The 21,305-nt window shown below is 38.8% G+C and overlaps 1 protein-coding gene across 2 annotated transcripts in view; it reads right to left on the reverse strand.

Moving 5' to 3' along the window:
• The window catches only part of Unc13c (unc-13 homolog C), a 412,574-nt gene that overhangs the window by 318,055 nt on the left and 73,214 nt on the right, over positions 1-21,305 (reverse strand). For both annotated transcript variants that reach the window (XM_059268241.1, XM_059268239.1), the window contains exons 2-3: positions 6,958-6,980; positions 6,323-6,387 (exon numbers count right to left, since the gene is read on the reverse strand). In XM_059268241.1, the coding sequence (XP_059124224.1) occupies positions 6,323-6,387; positions 6,958-6,980 (88 nt within the window). The remainder of the gene's footprint in view (positions 1-6,322; positions 6,388-6,957; positions 6,981-21,305) is intronic.

Here is a 21,305-nt window from a genome sequence, read left to right on the forward strand (position 1 = left end):
TTTCCTTCCACCATGACTTATTATGTGGCTGGCACAGACTTTATACTATGTGGGTGATCTCAGTGCTAAACACTTGGAGACCTTCAAGCAGAGGATGGAAGGATGTGGGGTTATATGGAGGCCTTTGGATTTATGGCAGTGGGTACCATCATTGTTTAGGCTTAGGGGAATTTCTAATTCATGAAAATCAGATTCATGAATGGGATTTGTGAAATAGGACAGACTGAAAGGAACAATTCTTGGGTACTAGAGAGAGGTGGTGATCTGAGAAAAAGTATCCCCCAGGGCCTTGGAAACTGAGAACAAACTTAGCTTTTGTGTCACATGGATAATTTCGAGGCTGGTCAGGAGGAAACCTAAGGTAGGAGTAGGGAAGGAAATATAAGGACAACACAGCACTCTAAACTTTGTGGACAAATACAAACACAAAAGCAATGTCAAATTTGTACCAGGAATTCAGAAAAATTCACCCAGCTGTGTGACTACTGTATGCCCCCGACTCGTTAGGTTCTGTAACAAAAGACAGAGCTGCTGCAATCAAGGTGAATCACAAAAAAACAAGAGGAAACCTTGACTTCTATGCATTTGCAAGTCACGTGTCCATGGGAATAGTTGAACAGTCTTGGAAACCTGGGATGGTTTTCTCCCCCAGTTTTAACCATGTGAAAATGAAATCAGAATACAAAGCTCCATCCCCTCTCGAGAGTCTCTCAAGAGCTGTTGTCCATTTTTCTTCCTTCCTGCTCCTTTTTTTGCCTCTCTCACCAGGGCCTCTTTCCTGACGAGGATCAAGAATCCTGGTAATGGTGGACAGGAGTCATAAGGCACCTGTGAGTAAGGAAGGAGCGGCAGGCCATTTCAGAATCATGAACCTGCTGTCACATGAGCCAAAGAAACAGTGATCTTGAGAAGCATTCTGCAGAGAAAATCTTGGAGGACTAGGGGAGGAAGAGGAAGAGGAGTGGGAATTTCCAGTTCCAAACTGTCTTTCTTTACCTCTATGCTATAGCATTTTTTTTAAAAATGACTCTTGATTTTTATGATTTAAAAAGATTCCTATTTCTTTTACTTTGTGACTCTGTCCTTGTGCCTTCAAGACTTTGACAACAGCTTTTCCCTCAATGAGGACACACACTTGACCCTGTCTTGGATGCACTTAACACACATGAGCCACCGTAGGCCTGCTGATGTGCTTCTCTGTTTTGACAATCTCAGAAAGACTTTAGGTTTTGCAGCATGAACCCCTTGAAGTCTGGACACATGGCACATGTAGATTTCAGTGCTTTTCCAACCTGCTTGGTATAAAGGCAAACAATCCTATTACCTGGGGTTTGGGACAGCCTAGTTTCTTAGGGGCTGTATTATAGGCAAGCCTATGATGGTATGTCAGATGGTATAAATCATTCTGAGTGCCTCTAAGCAGCATCCCTGGAGAGGAACAAGCTGTAACATTTCTTTAGTTCTCCTTCAGACAAGGCTGGTATTTTGGGAATAAGGCACAGTGAGCCACTGAAATGTTCCTGATGCAGCCAGGGAGACTCTGACAACAGGTGTCCAAAGCAGGAGACACTCCAAAGGGTATCATTCTAATTAAGGTGAGGGTTTATATTTGCAGAAGTGTCTCATACCACCTCATCCACAATTATGTGCTCAAGTGGTTTTGCTTTGCTGCAGCTGGGTCCCATAGAAGGTAGATTCAGATACTATGATATTTCTTAGAGAGAATTTGATGAGAGCATGGTAGTTTGATGGCAGCCTCCAGCTGCCACATCTCCAGAACCCACAATAGCATCAATCCCAGGCTGTATGTCTCACAAGCTGCTCCCAGCTAAGACTGGATCTGTAGAGGCCATGCAGCTGGCCACTTACCCCAAGCAGGGCTCCTCTAGGAGCCTTCTGTCTTCAGCTCCCTGTGGCTCTGTCCAACATGTCCTTCATGTGTTTGGTTTCCAGCTCTTCACATCTAATGCCTCTTCCTTCCCCTGCCTGCTGCCTTTTCAGATGTTAGAGCTGCACCATGGGCTTGAGTTGCCTACACCTGCCCCCTTCCCACTTATCACAGAGACACTGCTCCTAGCCTCATGACTAACTCACAAAGTGCCGGTATGTGCTTTCTCTATGATTCTTTTCTTTACCCTTATGACAAAAATGCCCCAAACTTTGTAAAACACCTAAAATGTTAGATGCTATGGACTTCACTGAGGTAAGTGACCCCTTCCAGCCTCCTCTCTCAACCTATTTTTCCCTTCTTGTTTTCTCTCTCCTGGTTTCTTTCGCAGAGGCTCTTAGAATCTTCACTGTGGCAAAATAGAATTAAGCTTGGTGTATTGTCTCTGGCAACACCAAAAAGAATGTATAGAGAGCTGAGCAGAAACCAGAATGTGGAATCATTAGCTCTCTGATCTAGTTTGAGGAAGTGTGTGCTACTTTTCAATGACTCAGGAGGCAGCAGGGGAGGATGGATGCAGTTTAGTTGGAACTGAGGAGGGGTGTGAGACTAGCGTGTGAAAGACGAGACATGCAGCCATCAAGGAGCAATGGCTCCCTACTTTTGAAGTTGGATCCACTCTCAGTTTTCCAGGACAGTAATATGGGTGCTGAAGAGGAATGATAGCCACCCTGCCTGGTATCTGGAAAGATATCAACTGTTTTCAGGAAAGGTAAAATGAGCAAATATTTCTGAAAGATCACTCTCCGGGTTCTTTTCCAAAAGGAAATAAGCATTCAGGCAGAGACAAATTTCTCTCTCTCTCTCTCTCTCTCTCTCATCTCTAAAGAGTTTTATTTCAAGCCTCTTTCATTCCTCTTCAAAAAGGCATAGGTCAGTAGCAACCATATTAAAAAGGTATAAATACAAGAATACAAGAGTCAAATATGTCCATAGTGATACAAACTGTCTCTGTCTCTCTGTCTCTCTCTTTGTCTTTATCTCTGTCTCTGTCTCTATCTGCTGTGGATATCGTTCTGTATAAATAAAACACTGGCCAGTGGCCAGGCAGGAAGTATAGGCAGGACAAGGAGAGAGGAGAATTCTGGGAAGCGGAAGGCTGAGTGAGGGAGACACTGTCAGCCGCCGCCATGACAAGCAGAATGTGAAGATGCCGGTAAGCTACGAGCCACGTGGCAAGGTATAGATTTATAGAAATGGGTTAATTTAAGATACAAGAACAGTTAGCAAGAAGCCTGCCATGGCCATACAGTTTGTAAATAATATAAGTGTCTGTGTGTTTATTTTATAAGCGGGGTGTCAGACTGCCAGGGCTTGGCAGGACTGGAGAGAAAACTCCAGCTACAGTCTGTCTCTGTCTTTGTCTGTCTCTGTCTCTGTCTCTCTCTCACACACATACAAACAGATGGGAGGGGGATGCATGCTGATTATATATGAGAATCTGATTTCTTATTCCCAGCATCCAAGTAAAATGCCGAGCATAGCAGTGTGCTCCAGCGTTAGGGAGACAGAAACAGTCAGGTGGTTGGCCTTGTTAGCCAGCCAGTCTCGTGGAGTCAGCAAGCTCTGGGCTCAGTGATAGATTTTTACCTCAACAAATAAAGTGGAAAACACTGGGCATATACCTGTGACCTCCAAGCATTATAGCATGCATGAAACTCACAGCCCCCAACACACAGAAATTTACATATAACACATTTAATACAAATATGAGTGCAGCACTCTGTTTTTGTCACACTGATGAAGATCCATGTTCTAACATGAGTTTTGGGATCAAGGTGTTTGTGAAGTGATAGGCACTGTGACAAGTGGAGATGCTCACGTCCCAGTGTCATGACACCATGCCACATCCCATCTTCACACTCAAACTAGAATTCAGCTTAAATTATTTTTGAAGTTAGTCCTCTTATTTAATTGGCTGTAAGTTTTTAGTAAACTAAGAAATAGCTTTTATAGGATAGTAAAGAACTGAATTATGTATTAAGGTTATATATTACCTGTGAACTTCCTATGGATATTCCATAGAGCTCCGATGTTAGAAATGTGAGTCATTCATCACATATTTAAGGACATAATACACACTGAGGTGGTGGGATTGATTTTCAATTGACACATCTATAAGCACACAGAAGAGCCTCTGAGAATGTTTAAAGCATTATCTTAATGATATGACTGATGTGGGAAGACTGGCTCACTGTGGGTAGCATCATTCCCTAAGCTTGAGATCCTGGACCAGACAAAATAGAGGAAGCCATTTACGCACTAGTGTGTCTGCACTCATAGTCTCTGCTTCCCTGTGGATGTAATGTGACAGACCAGCTGTTAGCTCCTGTTGCTGTGATTTCCCCACAGTGATGGACTGTAACTGTGTGGACCATAACACCCTTTCTCCATTAAGTTGCTTTTTTTCCTCAAGATATTTCATCATAGCAACAGGTAAAAGGAAGATATATATATTATATATATATATATATAATATATATACACACACATACATATATATGTATATATATATAGCAAAATACCTATTCATCATATTTATTGGGGAAAATTAAAATAAAAGTTACATATATATTCATATATATATAAATAAATTTACAACAAGCTTGAAACCTCAGTTTAAAGAAACTAGCATGTAAATGTATTTAACAAAAGACATTAGTTGAGGAGAGTATTATAAAACAATAGACAATGAAAACCTATACCTTCACAAACTTCAAAGTCTGTATAAAATGCTTGCTTCTCTTTATATTGTAGACAAATATATTAAAACTTCAATATATACAACACCTAATATGTTCATAGGTATGTAAACATATACCTACATACATATAGTAACATAGGCTATGTCTAAATTTTAGTTCAAAAAATTACACTTAAAAATCTAATTATACCTGCGCAGTGACCACACGGATGGGGGAAATTTCACAAGGGCTCATCCCTCAATGAAGAGATACAGGCAGTCAACGGCTACTGAGAGAGGGAGAAACCGGTTTTCTCTAGGGATGAGCCCTGGGATAGGTCATCCAATCCCAAGTGGTCAGCTCTAAGAACATATATGTATGAGCAACAGTAAATGAACTTAGTAAGTTGAGTCCATAAGAAGAGGTGGTGAATTTGAGAGGGAACTGAGGGGCACAGGAAGAGTTGGAGGGGGAGAGAGGTAAAAATGATATCAATACAGTACTCACGCATGAACTTCTCAAAAAAATTAAATTAAAAGAGAATATTTTACAGGGGAAAAAATCTAACTAATGTAATGTTTGTTATAGAACATTATGATAACAGCACCTAAAGCAGTTTTGAGACTACTACAGGAGAGATCATTAGTACTGTTGTATGCATGTTTTGAAATACATGCCTCATCTAGAATCCATAAAGTATAACGTTGTGCAAAGCACATGGCTAAATGAAAAGAAAACTACAAGCTGCAAGGTGACCCGGAACAGTGATTGAGCACAAGAACTTTTGAATTCAATTATTTGGGTTTAAATATTAACTCTGCCATTTTCTCCATTAAGGGAAACCTCAGGTGCTTTACACATTGATGTCCTCACTTGTAAAATAATGTCAGAATAGTACTTACCCGCCCCCCAGGCCAGGTTGAACCAATCATAAATGAAGCAGTTCTAACAGTTCAGTGCAAGACAACGTTTACTCAGTACTGATTCACTCATATTTAAAATGACCTGACTTACATTACAATCTGAAAGGATGGCAATACCTAAGTGCTGATATTCCAGGGATAAATATAAAGGCACATGCACAGGAAAAGAGCAGGGGACACAAACACAGAGGGATGCCCATGTGAAATTTGGGGCTTCAAAGAGGACAATTCTCATTTGGTAATTTGTTATTTTTAGGATTAAATGTTAAACACTTGCTAGCTCCATTCATGCCAGCCTATGTTGTATGAAAATTAAGGGTTACGCCACTGAGTTAATGCTATGCAAAAATATTCATGCATAGGTAACATGCAAAGAAGCAGAAAAAAAAGCTGCTCTGATATCAGCAGGGTATGATGGAATGGCTGTGTTTATGAGTGAAATGATAATGTTAGGATCTAAAGTGATGTGGTAATATCAATTCTCTCTTTCAAGCATATGTCCACATGGAATTACACATATATATTCAAGTGATAACTTTTTGCAATGAACTTGTGGTATATTGTTAATTAAGAAAACTACTATTAAAAAGTAGCTGATGGTTAAAAGCAAAGCTATTTTACTATTTAAAAACAAAACAAAACAAAACAACGAGACTGGCCATATCAACATCATCATGCAGACACCTTGCCTTCAAAAATCTATATTGGGAAGACAGTCAAGTGCTACTGGTATGTGAAATAAATTAGAGAGATTCAGAGGTACTTACCCACCGAACACCTGGAGCGCGGAGAATTTGGAAGCATCCAAATCATTGCCACTTACTATTCGAGCCTTAAATGAATCACAAGAAAACAAAACAAACAAGTGTTTAGCATAGGACAGCTACAAGTGGCAGACTGGGGGGGGGGGGGGGGACACAGGCTGACTGCACTACACACGGAGCACCTACGATGATGAGTGCTAAGCAGGGTCAGCTCCAAGTCAAAGCTGTGCTTTGTGTGGGGGAGGTTTTGAGATGAGCTGCATTTAAACAAAAGCACTGGGAATGTGTCATATTCCAAGTACTCTTTGCCCTGAAAACTCCATAGGTTGCAGGGGAGACCATGAATCAGCCAGGAAGGTCTGGACTTAGCCAGACTTGAGAACAGATGCTATGTTTGACCATAGCAGACCCCTGGGTTGGCGAATATAAGCTAAGTAAGCGCAGCTGGCAAGGTGTAACCCCTTCATAAATGCGACACACTGGGGGACACTTAGAGGACAAAGAATGGAAAGCCGGGAAGACATGCATTTTCCACAACTCAGCAGAGAAACCAAAACAAGGCTAACAGGTCACAAACAAACAGGTACAAAAGACAAGATCCGTCGGGAGGGAAGAAAAAAAAAAGTATGATTAAAAACCTTTTCATCCACAGAGCTGCTATCTGGAAGAGAATGGGGAGAAGAAGGGATAGATGTTAGATGGAGTTTTCCAGAAGCTATTGAGCATGCACATAAATAGAGTCATTGAAACTATTAAAAACTATAAAGGAACCATTCCAAGGCTGAACCCCAAGGGAATAAGGGATCACTGAATCTCATAAGGTAAATAGCCAGAATACTGACTAAATACATAAGAAGCAACAAGGGTGAATTCTAGATTTAATAAAAGGCAATGTGCTCTACAAAGAAGATAGTTGAAGAATCAGAGGTCCTGGGATCCAACCAAGACTCTGCCATTCACTACATGCCTTGGACTAGCTACCCAACTCTCCAGTGTCTGAACCCATATCTGAATGAGGTCATACATGCTCATTGTTCACAACACTGTTGAGGGGACAAATACCAGCAAAATTCAAGCTATACACTAGCAGTTATATGAACGAATAATGATTACAGAGATTAATTTTATCAAAGAGTATTCATCTGAGGTATCTCACATCACGAAACAAATTAAATTGAGAATAGTCTCTCTTACAAATATCAAGACTGATGTCTGCGAACATGAAATGAGATAAGATTACAAAGCTGGTATGTGGCAGAGGGAAGCTCAGATCCAGGGCGTCTGCTCCTCCACATGGTGCTTTGGAGACTCTAAGTGGACCACATAAAGCAACAAGGCCAGTGGGTCTACAGCCTTCCACGGGGCCTGATATATTTCAGCTCAGCTGATCATGGGACCAAGTAGATGGGCCGCACAGTCCTGTGACCTCTCATGGGTAAGTTTAGTTGCTGTTTTCACAGTCCAACCTGAATCTTCCAAAACCATAAGGATACAGTCATCTGGTCATTCCTTACAAGGAATATTGCTCTTAAATTTATGTACTTTTGCTTGTAGAATAAAGCTAGTGTCTCTATACAAACTGGCTGGGTCCTAGAGCTGGAGTTACATTGGAGTTCAGTCAGTCCACCATCACTTTTAAATACAAATGAACCTCAGTAAGATAATGTCCCCCATAGTCACACAGCTTAACAACCATCATTCCTGATGACAGTCTAAAATATGTTCATGTTTTGACTCATTAAATATGGATTGATTGCTATAACTAAATATTTTACATAGATTTTATAGCACCTCAGGATTGTCTTTAAATATAAGATAAAATTAAATATTTTAATAAGTAATAAAATATGAAGCTTATTTGTGGCATAAATATTTTTAGATACTGCATAAAATATGGCAAATAAAATTAAGTATTATTTAAGAAGAATAACATATTCTATCCAAAATGATTTTAATCCCACAGATGACTCAAAATCATGGAATGACTAATGTGATATGACACATCAATTTATCACACATCTATTAGTCAGACAATTTGCACAGGACTTTAATAATAACTAAAGGTTATTTGATAAAAGTTCCTAGTGATTCTTAGAAACCACTGTAAAATAGAAGTGAACTGTATCTTGTTTAATTTAATGTTACTAAAATCATTTATTTATGATGGAGATATTAGCCCATCTCCATCATCAAGCACAAAACAGAAGTCCTTGCTATCATTTTAACTTATCTCTAGATGTTCTGGCCAATGGATATCGAAATATGTAAATAAATAACATAAATATTAGAAGTTGAGGTACAAAATTGTTATTATTCTTCCAGATTCATAATTTTCTAGCTACCTACCTAACAAAGTGAAACAGAATCACTGGGAAGTTCCAAGCATTAATAAAAGAACAAAGATATCAACTATCCAGTGAATAAATAAATGAAATAAAAAGTTATTACCTACATACTACCAATAATTAGCTTTGAAAAATAAAAGATCAGATTTAAGTATTTGATGTTTTGAATGAATAATTCAGAGTAGATGTTCCCCATTGATATCTGTCTTCCACGTCAACTATCCAACTGAATGAGTCACTTCCAAGGTCATCACTACTACGTTGCTTTTAATCTGGTCCATTCACTGTTCATTCATTTATTTGTTCATTCAACACATATTTACTGTTAATGGACCCTTTTGGTTCTTTTTTATGACTTTCTCACCTTTCTATTACATCTCCTCTCCACAAAACCTTTCTAAAGCGCAGGTGTGATCAGTTCCCCTCACTTTTCACAACCCACCAGTGATGCTCAGTGTACCTGTGGTAGTTTAATCCCAAGTTACTGCAGTTTTCTGACTCTCTTGTCTTCTACAAGCTAATCTTTAAACATAAAGCACACAAGTCCTGTTCCATGTCATAGTCTTTGAAACCTTTGCTTCCTCCTTCCTCAAACCTCCACACTCCCTCCTCATCCAAAAGACAGCTTGCTGTTTTTTCAAACCTGTCTGAAGTAAATTCTGTGTTCCAGAAATTTTTCATTCACCCAGGGTGAAATTACAGGTATTTGAGAGCCTCCTGACATGGGTACTGGGAACCAAATTTAGGCCCCTCTGTAAGAGCAACAAATGCTTTTAATTGCTGGGCCATCTCTCTAGTGCCCATCTTTGACTTTTTAAAAGGAAAATTCAGGTGATCTATAAAAATATTAAAAATGTATCAAACCTGAAACAGTATGATCATGGAAAAAATAATAGGTGTGAAGAGAAGTGAGATACCAATAAACCAATATAACCTCATATGGAAGAATTAATGACTAGGAACGAACTCATTTTCCTAAGAAGAATCATGAACAGGTGAATAGTGTTCAACAATACATTATGTGTCTATAATATTTATTTTATCTTCATATATATTCTACAAAGTCCATGTGCATTACAGAATTAAATATAAAACAATTAAAAGAAAAAAATTAGACACAAAGAAAAATTAGATATTAAAAACTGAGAAAAAGACAATTCACAAATTAAAATGAAACAATGGTAATTAAGTGTGAAAATTATCCAGTTTATTAAAACTATGTCTAATGATGATTACAAATTAGCATGAGATAGAAGATTAATTTTAATGATATTAAAATTAATTTCCAAGGATATTGAGAATAGCATCAGTCAGACAATAGCCTGTATAATTGATGAGAGTAAAAATTATAATAAAATTATGATTAACTTTTTTTGTCAACCTGTTAATGATGTTTGGACAGAGTATTCTAGTTTGGGGTATTGATGCTAAGGGAATCTTTGCTGTGGATGAGCTGGTCTGTCCAGATGCTTTTGTGAAGTTCTGAGCACAAAGACCTTGGGATGTGGCTACCTGTGGAAACTTGGTCATTGCAGGTATGATTTATAAAGGTAGAGAAGAGTCCTAATCTTGTTCTTATCAAAAAGAAGAATATGGAGATACAGACACATGCAGACTTAGCATAATGAAAACAAGTGTAGAGTTATGTTGACACATCTCAAGCAGCTACCAGAACCTTTGAGAGGCAAAGGGTCCTCTGCTAGCATCTGCAGAGGATGCAGGTTCCTGTCAGCATCTTGACCTCAGGCTGCCAGTCTGCAGAGCTCAGAGATAATCAATGTCAGATATTGTAGATCATTTTCATTTGTGGTACTATGGGATGATAACTCTTAGTAAGTCATATATTTTTAAATACTAAGATATAACTCTTGTGTAGATATCAATAAATCAACTATTACAACAAATAATAGGGAAAGTACATGTGATGGATATCAAGGTAAGGGTTGAAAATTATGTTCTATGACATAGATGAAAAATATAATCATTAATATCACTGCATTTAAATAGTGTACAAAATGTAGGAAATGATTATGATATGTAAAACAACAGAGTAACTCATGCTCACAAAATAGTAACTATATTAAAGGAAAATTGTACACAAAGAGACTCTGAAGAAACATCACCAGATTAACAATCGATTAGGATAGAATACATTTTCTGTTTGTGTTGCACTTTCTATGCTGCATTAATTGCTAACGATACTGCTGCAAACTGTAAAGTGACATAATATTCTACCCAACAGAATAGAATGCATATACTCCTTGAGTGTACTTAGAATGTTTTCCAACATAGTATATGTCGGGTCACAAAACAAATATTAATAAATTTAAAGATTGAAGTTTTGACCACAATTTATGAAATCAGAGATCAGTGATAGGAGGAATTTTAGAAAATTTACAAATATATGGGAACTTTGGAGAGGAGGATGGGCATCAAAGATACTCCATATGGAGTTTATATCCTTCCTGGCAAAAATAGTCATTTGGGCAAGAGGCTGCTCTTGCCTGGACTGCTGATAATATATTGTATAAACTGGACATGCAGGACCCATAGGAAAATGACCACTGAATTTGCCAAAATGGGGCAAAATGGTTCTTCAGGTTCCTGCTTTGCAGAGGAGACAGGGAGAAGTGACTGAAAAAACTCAAGGACTATTGGCCAATGATGGATGCCCCAATGTTACAAAGGAACTTTGGATGACTGACCAGGCAGGCAGCTGTCTCTGTCATTTCCAGAATTTTGGAAGTTGCTTACAGTGCATTTTCTGTTTATTTAGGTAATATAATATCCTTCTGGGGTCCTTGATGTAGTTAAAGACCAGATAGCTATAATTGTAGTTGTCCTTAGTCATGATAAAATAAAAGTAGATATGAAACATTAGACTCACAAATATAGGATAGATAGAATATTTTCTTTAATTTTGCCAAATACAAATAGATTAGATATTATAACTGTAATTCTTACTTGATAACTGTTCTATTATATGTAATTTTACTATGTTGAGGTTAAAACCTTCCTTTTTGATTAGACAAAAAGGGGAAGTGCTGGGAGATATCTTTCTGTATGTTGTGAATACATGTTGTTCCCATTGGTTAATAAATAAGCTGCCTTGGCCTACGGCAAGGCAGCTTAGAGGCAGGCAGGAATTCCAAGGAGAGAGACAGGAAAGAGAAAGGCAGAGTCTGGGGAGACACCATCCCATCCAGGGATCAACAAGTAATGGCACACAGGTAACTCCACAGAACATGTGGTGGCATATAGATTAATAGAAATGGGCTGAGTTAAGTTATAATAGCTAGCTAGCAAGAAGCCTTCAATAGGCCATGAAATTGGTAATTAATATAAGCCTCTGAGTAATTATTTTACAAGTGGCTATGGGCTGCGGGATGTGGGTGGGAGAGATTCATCCTGACTGTGGGGCTGGGCAGGACTAGAGAAACTTTCAACTATAGGATAAAAATTAGATTAAAAAAATTAAGTTTCTGCTGGTAATTTTTGTAAACAAATAGAAAACAAAAGCAAATCAAAGATATAGTAATAAAGTAAAAATTTTAAAAGTTTTTCTTTAATGTGATAAAAATGTGTTTATTAGAATCCTACTGTAATGAGTTATTCTCTGTCCCACAAGCTCCCAAATAATGACATGGAGACTTCTTATTAATTATGAAAGCTCAGCCTATAGCTTAGGCTTGTTACTAACTAGCTCTTTTAACTTAAATTAACCCATATTTTTTTTTATTAACCTATGCTCTACCACATGGCTTTTACCTCTATCCTATTCTGTGTGTCTGATTTGTTCTGTGTCTGTCTGGCTTCTCTGCCTCTCTTCTTCCCGAGCCCTCTCTGTGCCTAGAGGTCCTGCCTATACCTCCTGCCTGACTATGGGCTATTTAGCTCTTTATTAAGCCAATCAGAAGGTGCCTTGGAAAGTCACATCTTTACAGTGTACAAAAATATTATTTCACAACATCCTACAGCATATCATGTGTAAATTATTACACTTTAAATCATGAACAACACAGCTATTCTTGTTATAGTTTCTAAAATGTAGAAATTGAATATGTCCTAAAGCTCTTACTAAAGTAATGAGAAAAAAGTAATAAAGATGAGAAAAGTCACATAGTTTTACTTACAGTCTAGTTGCAAAATTTGATAAGTAATTACTAAATAATACTAGCTCTGTGAGAAGTTCAAAATAACTGTTAAGCTATTAAAATGAACAGTAATATTTATTATAGTAATTTTGTAATATCAACATAAAAAGCTCAATAATATTTCTGTATTTCATTTATTTATATCGTTAAACTGTGGTTGTGTCTGTCTCCCTGTGGTGTGTGTGTGTGTGTGTGTGTGTGTGTGTGTGTGTGTCCACACATGTGCGGTGCATACGTGTGAGGAGAGGGGTACATGTGGAGGCTATAGGTTGACAAAGGGCATCTGCTATCACTCTCCACCTTATGTTTAATTATTTTTTAATTTTTATTTTATGTCTATGAGTATTTTGCCTGCATGTGTTCAAGTGCACCATATGTGTGTGGTGCCTACAGAGACCAGAAGAGGGCAGTGGATCCCCTGGAACTGGAGTTTAACACATTTTTGAGCTGCCCTGCGGGTGCTGGGAACTATACCTGGGTCTTCTGAAGGACAACCCGTCTCTTAACCACGGAGCCATCTCTACAGTCCCAATCCACCTTATTTTTTGAGACAGGATCCCTCATTGAACCTGAAACCTATCGATTTGGCTAGACTGGCTGACCACTGAACTCTACCAATCCTCCTGCCTCTGTTCCCCACTGTAGGTATTATAGTCATGTGTCATCACTCTGAGCTTCTCTGTGGGTGCTGGAGATCTGAACTAAAGGTCCTCATGTGTGGATGGGAAACATTTTCCCTACTGAACCACCATCTCACTCCATCTTTAAATTCTTAATCATTTGATTAGGAAAAGCAACAGGGAAAATATCTACTCACAAAAAACATACAGTCAATAATATTACACCTAGAATAAAAACCTACTGAAATAAGCAGATAATGTTTCACAGTAAAATATAAAGCTTTTTTGATAGCACTAAAGTAATGTATGCACGAAATGACATTATTATTTTATAAGTAAGGAATCTCAATCTTCAAATAAAAAGTGTCTTAAACTTAATATTTAAAAGCCAACATTGGTAATCCATAGTATATAGTCAGACTTTCATATATAAAAAACAACACTGCTGCTTTTATCAAATACTGAAGGATTAAAAAGTCAGGAAACTGGAACAGTAGAGTATCTGAAAAGTTTGAGAATAAACAGAACTGAACTGAGCCTGAGCCTCCCACACACTGGTTATTGTAGACAGGTTAGCAGCATAGAATCATGGAGAACATGCATGTAATAGGGTTAGTGTAACCAGCTTTCTCCATGGAAAGATTAAAAATCAGATTTTATTCTCAAAACATGCACATAAAAACATCTTTGGCATATCAAATTATAAACATGAATAAAACTTTTTTTTAAAAGTGTGTGTATGTTTGTGTGTTTGTGCACATGCATACAAACAGGCATTGGGGTAAAGCCCAGAGGTTGAAATCAGGTTTTTCCCTCCATTACCCTCAACTGTATTGTTTGAGACAGGGTCTCCCATGGATCCAAAGCTTACTGATTAGTTAGGCTCATGGCAGAGAGCACCAGAGATCCTCCTGTTTCTGCCTCCCAAGTGCTGGGGCTATAGATGTGTTTCAACACACTTGGTATTTTATGTGTGCTCTGGAAATCTAGTCCTTAGTTCCTCAGGCTTGCACAGCAAGCATCTTAGCCACTGAACCATCTCCCTGGCCTACAACTTTAAAAGTTTATTTAAAATATAAAATAGATTAACATATATGAAACAATGAGACCAGAAACTCAGATAAAACAGGAAAATAGAAAAGCTTATGTAGAAAGGGTGAAAAACCCACCACGTCAAACATGAACTATTTGTATCATAAAAGAGCAGAACACAACATACCCCATGTAACAAACAGAGTTGGGACCTGCTAATGAAGGACCTTGAAGCAAATCAACAGACAAGTGAGAGGATTTCAGAACTAAGCCCTATGGTGTAGATGTAACCAACCTTCTTATTAAATAAGAAACACAGAACCAATGCAAAGAAGAAAGCCAAGAGGTCAGAGCTAAGAGCTAAAACCTTACCCTTCCTCCCGCACTGGGGGGAAAGCCAAAAGAACAAGAAACCTAGGAAAAGATGCACAAACCATTGGACTAGGATGAGTGTTTCAGTAAACATAACTCATGTTCTCTCATAATCTCCAAAATGAAAACAATGAAATAACTACAGCTCTTTTATGGGTGGGTACTTCCATGTAGCACTGTGATCAGATTAAAAAAGATTTAAAGTCACTACCCTTTAGATCAACTGTTCTGCCTCCAAGTGTGTGCCACAAAGAAACTCATGTGCACACCTGCCACATTGCATATAGAATAATGTCTAGGGGCTGGAGAGATGGCTCACCAGTTAAAAGCACTTGCTATTCTTTTAGAGGACCAAAATTTGCTTCCAAGAATCCACATAAAATGGCTTGTAACTGCCTATAATTCCAGCTCTGTTGAGAAATATTCCTTTATGCTGTGTGAAGATGTGCCAGTGTGATTGGTTTAATAAAGAGCTAAATGACTAGTAGCTAGGCAGGAAGAGGTTAGGCAGAACTTCTTGGGACAGAAAGGACTCAAAGGAGGAGGAGGAGGAGGTGGAGGAGGAGGAGGAGTCACCAACTGGATGCAGAGGAAATAGGACAAGTGGGAGGAGAGGTAAAAGCAACGAGCCATTTAGCAGCATGTAGATTAAAATAAATGGGTTAATTTAAGTTATAAGAGCTATTGGGACAAGCCTAAGGTAAGGCCAAGCTTTCATAATTAATAAGAAGTCTTCATGTTGTTATTTGGGAGCTGGTGGTACAGAAAAAGATTCACTACATGCCTCTAGGGGGTCCTATGCTTGATTCTGGGCTTCCCAGGCACTGTACCCATGTACATACACGTGTGTGTGTGTGTGTATGTGTGTGTGTGTATGTGTGTGTGTGTGTGTGTGTGTATTAATGAAAAATTTAAAAAATCTTTAGAAAGATATTTACTACATTACTTGTAATTGCAAAAATATATATGTCACTCGTGCCTTTTAATGAGACATATATAAGTCTCCCTATCTCCCACATAAGGAATATAGTAAATTTGACTGACAGACATAAATGTCAACAGTTGCCAAAACCACATCAGTGGATGGACAATGTGACCAACAGCATTGCCAATACATCATTACTCAGATTTAATATTTAGGATCATGTGTTTCTACTTCTAGAGCATTCACGGACAGTAAAGTTAAGGCAACAGAGCCAGAGTGATACCCATCTAATTTGTTGGAGATTGCACCTGGAAGTGAAGGGACTGGCTCTAGTGAGCCCACTAAGCAGACTGCAGCTCTATGTCCAGTGGGTATTCCTTCTGATTAGATGTATTTATGAAGAGAAGATGCACCTGCTCCAGAGTCAGGCTCTGAAACTCATGGTCTATCCTCAACACTGACACAATCAGGGAAGGAAGCAATAAAGCAAGTGATAGCACTTATTTTGGGGGTTTGCACAGCCATATTTTGGGCTAGGCTGCCTGTAGTGGGGTGAAGGCATTCTAGGGAGGCAGGGCTTCCTGGTGAGGGATAAGGAGGGATTTCAGCAGAGCAGATGTTCGAAGACCTTCCAGACTATACTACTAATACTACTAGTCTGGTAACTTTTTATAGGAGTCAAGCCTTTTTAATACTCAATACATACACACATGTGCATGCACGCGCATGCACACACACACACACACACACACACACACACACACACCTAATTACTATGTATTGCTTTCAAAACCATACACGATTTGAGACTAGTTGTAGTCTAGAGTAAATCACAGCTTGCCTGTGAATACTTTTTAGAGGTTTTCCCTGGACCTAACTAGCTTCTATTACCCACTTATTTCCATACTCACAGGTATCTGATTTAAATCCTGTCTTTTTCAGTTGCAATTCACTCACTTGTCTGCTTGAATTTTTATCTAAACAACTTCTAAAACATAAAAACTTACCATCTTTTATCTCTTGTCTGTGTGGTAAGCACAGAGTCTGAGACATAGCAAACACAATAAAGAAGTCTATGATTACATCCTCTACTTGCTTACTGACCCAACATTTGGAGTCTATGTGTGATAATCACAGTTTTCTGCATACATTTGTAATGATTCCTTCCTAATTGATTCCACTCAATGCTGAGTTCAAGGTGATGTTTCAAGTCAAGAATCTCAAGAGGATTTTTATTTTAATGTGGATATTTATGGGTAAAGAAAGCCAAATTGGGGTATATCACTGCCCACCTGTTCAACTTATGGCCAGGGATAGTCTTAAGCAGAGAAATATGGTCTCTGGAGGAAGAAATTTGTGGGTCACTAGGTCTTTGTCCTTCTTATGGAAAGATGAACTTTGTGGCTTGAGTTTTCCTGCCTGGCCCACAGTCAGGACAAATCTCTCTCACCTGCCAGTCCCACAGCTGCTTAGACCCGACCAAGTAAACACAGAGACTTATATTGGTTACAAACTGTATGGCCGTGGCAGGCTTCTTGCTAACTGTTCTTACAGCTTAAATTAATCCATTTCTATAAATCTATACCTTGCCACATGGCTCGTGGCTTACCAGCATCTCCACATGCTGTTTCTCATCGTGGTGGCTGGCAGTGTCTCTCTCACCCAGCTTCCTGTTCTCCCAATTCTCCTCTCTGTTAGTCCCACCTATACTTCCTGTCTGGCCACTGGCCAATCAGTGATTTATTTATTGACCAATCAGCAACACATTTGACATACAGACCATAACACAGCAGAACTTGAAGGTGTATTTTTCTTTTTGTAGGCTCCATGGCTTTATAAACAGGGCCATGGGAGTGGAGCCTTGAATAGTGGCTTCAGTGTAAGAAAATGACATGATGATAGCATACTCTATCACTGCACCCTGGCCACAACCTCTGGAGCAAAGGGGTTATCACGACCTCTGTCAATCAAAGATTAAAAATAAATAAATAAAGGTAGAGTCTGTATGGTATGTGCATGTTAGTGCCGTGCCTGAAAAGCTCAGAAAAGGATGTTGGATCCCCGGAGCTAGAGTAAAAGGTGGTTGTGAGCTGCTTAGTGTGAATGCTTGAAACAAACCCAGGTCCTCTGCAAAAGCAGTGTGTGCTCTTAACCACTGAGCTAGCTCTCTAGTCCTTCAAAGATGTCTTTTAAATGCCACCTCTGAACAGCTGAGATTCTTGCTTTCATTTATAAGGAAGAAGAGTATCCCCTTTCACAATTCACCATTCATAATGAAATACAACACTCCTTTATTCCCCCAAAGAATACTCTCCCAAAAAAGTCTCCATTAGCCAAAACTCCCCATCTTGTGATGACAGAGAATTCCCTCGTCAATGACCCATGAGTAATGGAGAAGTATTGAGTCAAATAACATGGAAGCATTCAGCAATCACTTACTAGAATCATGTTACTACAGAACAGTAAGTCACTGAGAAATTGTATTGCCCAGGGTCTTTGCAGCTGTGCTGAGAGGTTTCAGAGAGTGAGGCAGGGCTGACTACTAGGGTACTGCCTCCACCGTGTCCTCCTCAGTTTCTAAGTAGGACTTTGTTGACAAACACAAGTGTCTCTCTTTAAAAGTAAAATGTAACCATCGGGTTTAGGGAAAAAGATGAAGTTAGTTATTTGAATAGACAGGACTCATGGGTCTTCTACATTTAATGCATTTAATGTTTATGGAATTCCCAGAGCCGTGGGAAGCTGTAATAGAAGATCTGTGGGGGTTGATAATTTCTGTCATCCATCTCTTTCAATCATAAGGACAGAATGATGTGCCTCCCCGTATCAAGAAAGAAATGAAAGAATATGTCCAATTTGTCAACAGGACAATTCTGGTGTCACAGGAAGGAGAAGGTAGAATTTGCCTTTTCAGAAATGTTAGCATTGCACCCAATGCTGGTTAAAAGAATAAAACTCCCCATGAATGGGCAGGGGTGACAGTCAGGCTGTTTAACCTGAGCTGCCGTATTCTAAATGGGCAAGTGCTTATTGGAGAAATGGATCATGTGTATGAATCTTTGGAAAACCATCACTTAGCTGTCTGTACTTTGAGGAGGAAGGACTGGGATCCACATTTTTCCTGCTTTGGTCAGCTTGCTGATCTCTGATTGGGTTGGGGGTGTGCTTCTGTTCAAGCAGTGGGGGCATGAAAGGAGGGATTTTATTGGACCCCTTAGCTAGTGAGGAAGGGAAATTAGACAACTTTTATTCCTACTGTTTGTTCTGGCTTGATGATCTGGAAAACTAATAACCATTAATTGTTACAAAAGGCGCCACAGCTAGAGCAATAACAGCCACAGAGCATAAGATACATTTTTTCTTACAGAGTGGAAACCTCTTTTTAATCAATTTGAAAGCAACTACCAGAAAAAGCATTGTTTTTCCACTATAATATTTTCATGACAAATCTTCTAGACACAGACAGAAATCTTGCTTGCAAGCATATGCACTGAAAACAGAACTCAATTTTATATTCATATCCCAGTCTATCCCAGGAATTTCATCACAGTGTTGTTTCTCTTGGTTCTTTCTGCTATATCATCTTTGAAAAGTCTGTCTTCCAAAGTATTTCTTAGGCAAGGTAGGGGATTGTCTATTAAGCATACCTTAACCATATCTGAGATGATATTTTGTTTTCTAAAATATTTTAAAATGCATTTATTTATTTAAGGAGGTTGGCATGTACTCTTCATAGCACATGTATACAGATCAGAGGATGATTTGTAGGAGTCTATTTTTTTTTCTTTTACCATAATGGTGCTGGGGATAGGACTCAGGTCATCAGGCTTGGCAGCAAGATGGCAGCCTTGAATCCCATCACCCAGGAGGCAGTGGCGGGGGCATCTCTGTAAGTTTGAGGTCGTCCTTGTCTACATATTGAGTTCCAATCTGCCAGGGCTACACAGTGAGACATCATCTCAGAAAAAGAGAAAGAAAGAAAGAGCTCTGTCTTCTGAGGGTATACAAAACAACAACCACCCTCACATGGAACAGCCAGAGAGATTGCTTTGCCTCTGAGTGTGCTGAGGAGCAATTCTGCATGAAGAACAGCCTGAGTCTGTAGGGTTCCGAACAGCAGTTCCTCAGTGTCATTGCTAAATCAATCAATAGAGAGGAATTCATCTGGCTTTTTAATCTCCTTCCTCTGTCTGCCAAACAACATAATAAGGTGGAGTAAATATTTCACATGACAGAAGAGGGCAATTCACCTATTCTTATCTGGCCCTACAGAGAATTGCATATGCCACAGTTTTTAAAAGTGAAAGGACCTTTCTGTGATTTGAAGCTTGAAACCTACTATAACACCATGAATTTTAAAGGCAATCATTGTTTCACTATATTGTGGTGATTTTGCGAAGTATTATTTAGTAAAATACATGTATTTTAAAGGAAATACTATACCAAGCCATTATCTCCAAATACTTGCTAGAGTTCCATAAAGAAAACAGACATTTCTCTCAAACAAAATAAAAACCAGTTAATCTTTATATTTTGTTATCTACTTAGAAACTTTTCTGTTTTCTTTTCTCCCCATTTTATACACCTTGGACTCAAGGTCATAGAATTTTCCCCTTCCAAAGTATTGTTTTGGTATTTTATGTATCACAGTCTCCAAGTCACAAAAATCATTACTGTTTTGCCTCAGCTAAGACCAGTTTCAGAACATTTAGAACAAATGATTACAGTCTCAATCCTCTCAAAATCCAACTCTAACCTTTCAGTGGGAATTTTCATTCTGAAGGGTATTTCTTTTTATAAAATTCTAGGGTGAAAATAAATGGACCTGAAGGGACGATCTCATCCATTCTTGTTTTCCTTAAGTAGGTAGCAAAACCATCCCAAGGTAATGGTGAGGAATGCTAGCTCCCATCAAAGCCTGAGCTGACCCAATCTGCCTGCACTGCCATCTATCACACTAATTCCCCTTGAACTAATAGCTGAGTCCTCATTCTGAGGGGAAACCACAGCACCGAAGCTAGCAGAGTTCCTGCTCTCAGCTGGCATCTAAGGTGGCATCATCAATTTTAAAGCCTGCGTCACTTTCTGTGTCTCCTGCAGGCTCTGGTTCCTTGAAGGATGGGAAGTAATCTGCCATCTTTCTTTTACACACTACATTCTAATTCGTGTTTCGCATCTATTTGTGTCTATTAGCAACACAGGAAGATAATTCAAGTGTGTGCAAAATGCAATTAAGGTGCTGGCTGAGAACAGCGTACATGGATGTGTGAGAGAACACATTCAAACTAAAACTATAAGTCTTAATTGTTTAAGACTGTCAAATAATTACTTGTGTTTCTCTTCAAATTACCAGGGATTAAACATAGGACCTTACACAGGATAGGAAAACATTTAGCCACTGAGCTACATCTCTTGTTATAGCTCTTCAAATTACCAGGGATTAAACATAGGACCTTACACAGGATAGGAAAACATTTAGCCACTGAGCTACATCTCTTGTTATAGCCTTTCCCCTCTCTCTGGTCCTTATTTTTCAGT

This window comes from Peromyscus eremicus, chromosome 7 (assembly GCF_949786415.1).
Source record: "Peromyscus eremicus chromosome 7, PerEre_H2_v1, whole genome shotgun sequence".
NCBI lineage: Eukaryota > Metazoa > Chordata > Mammalia > Rodentia > Cricetidae > Peromyscus > Peromyscus eremicus.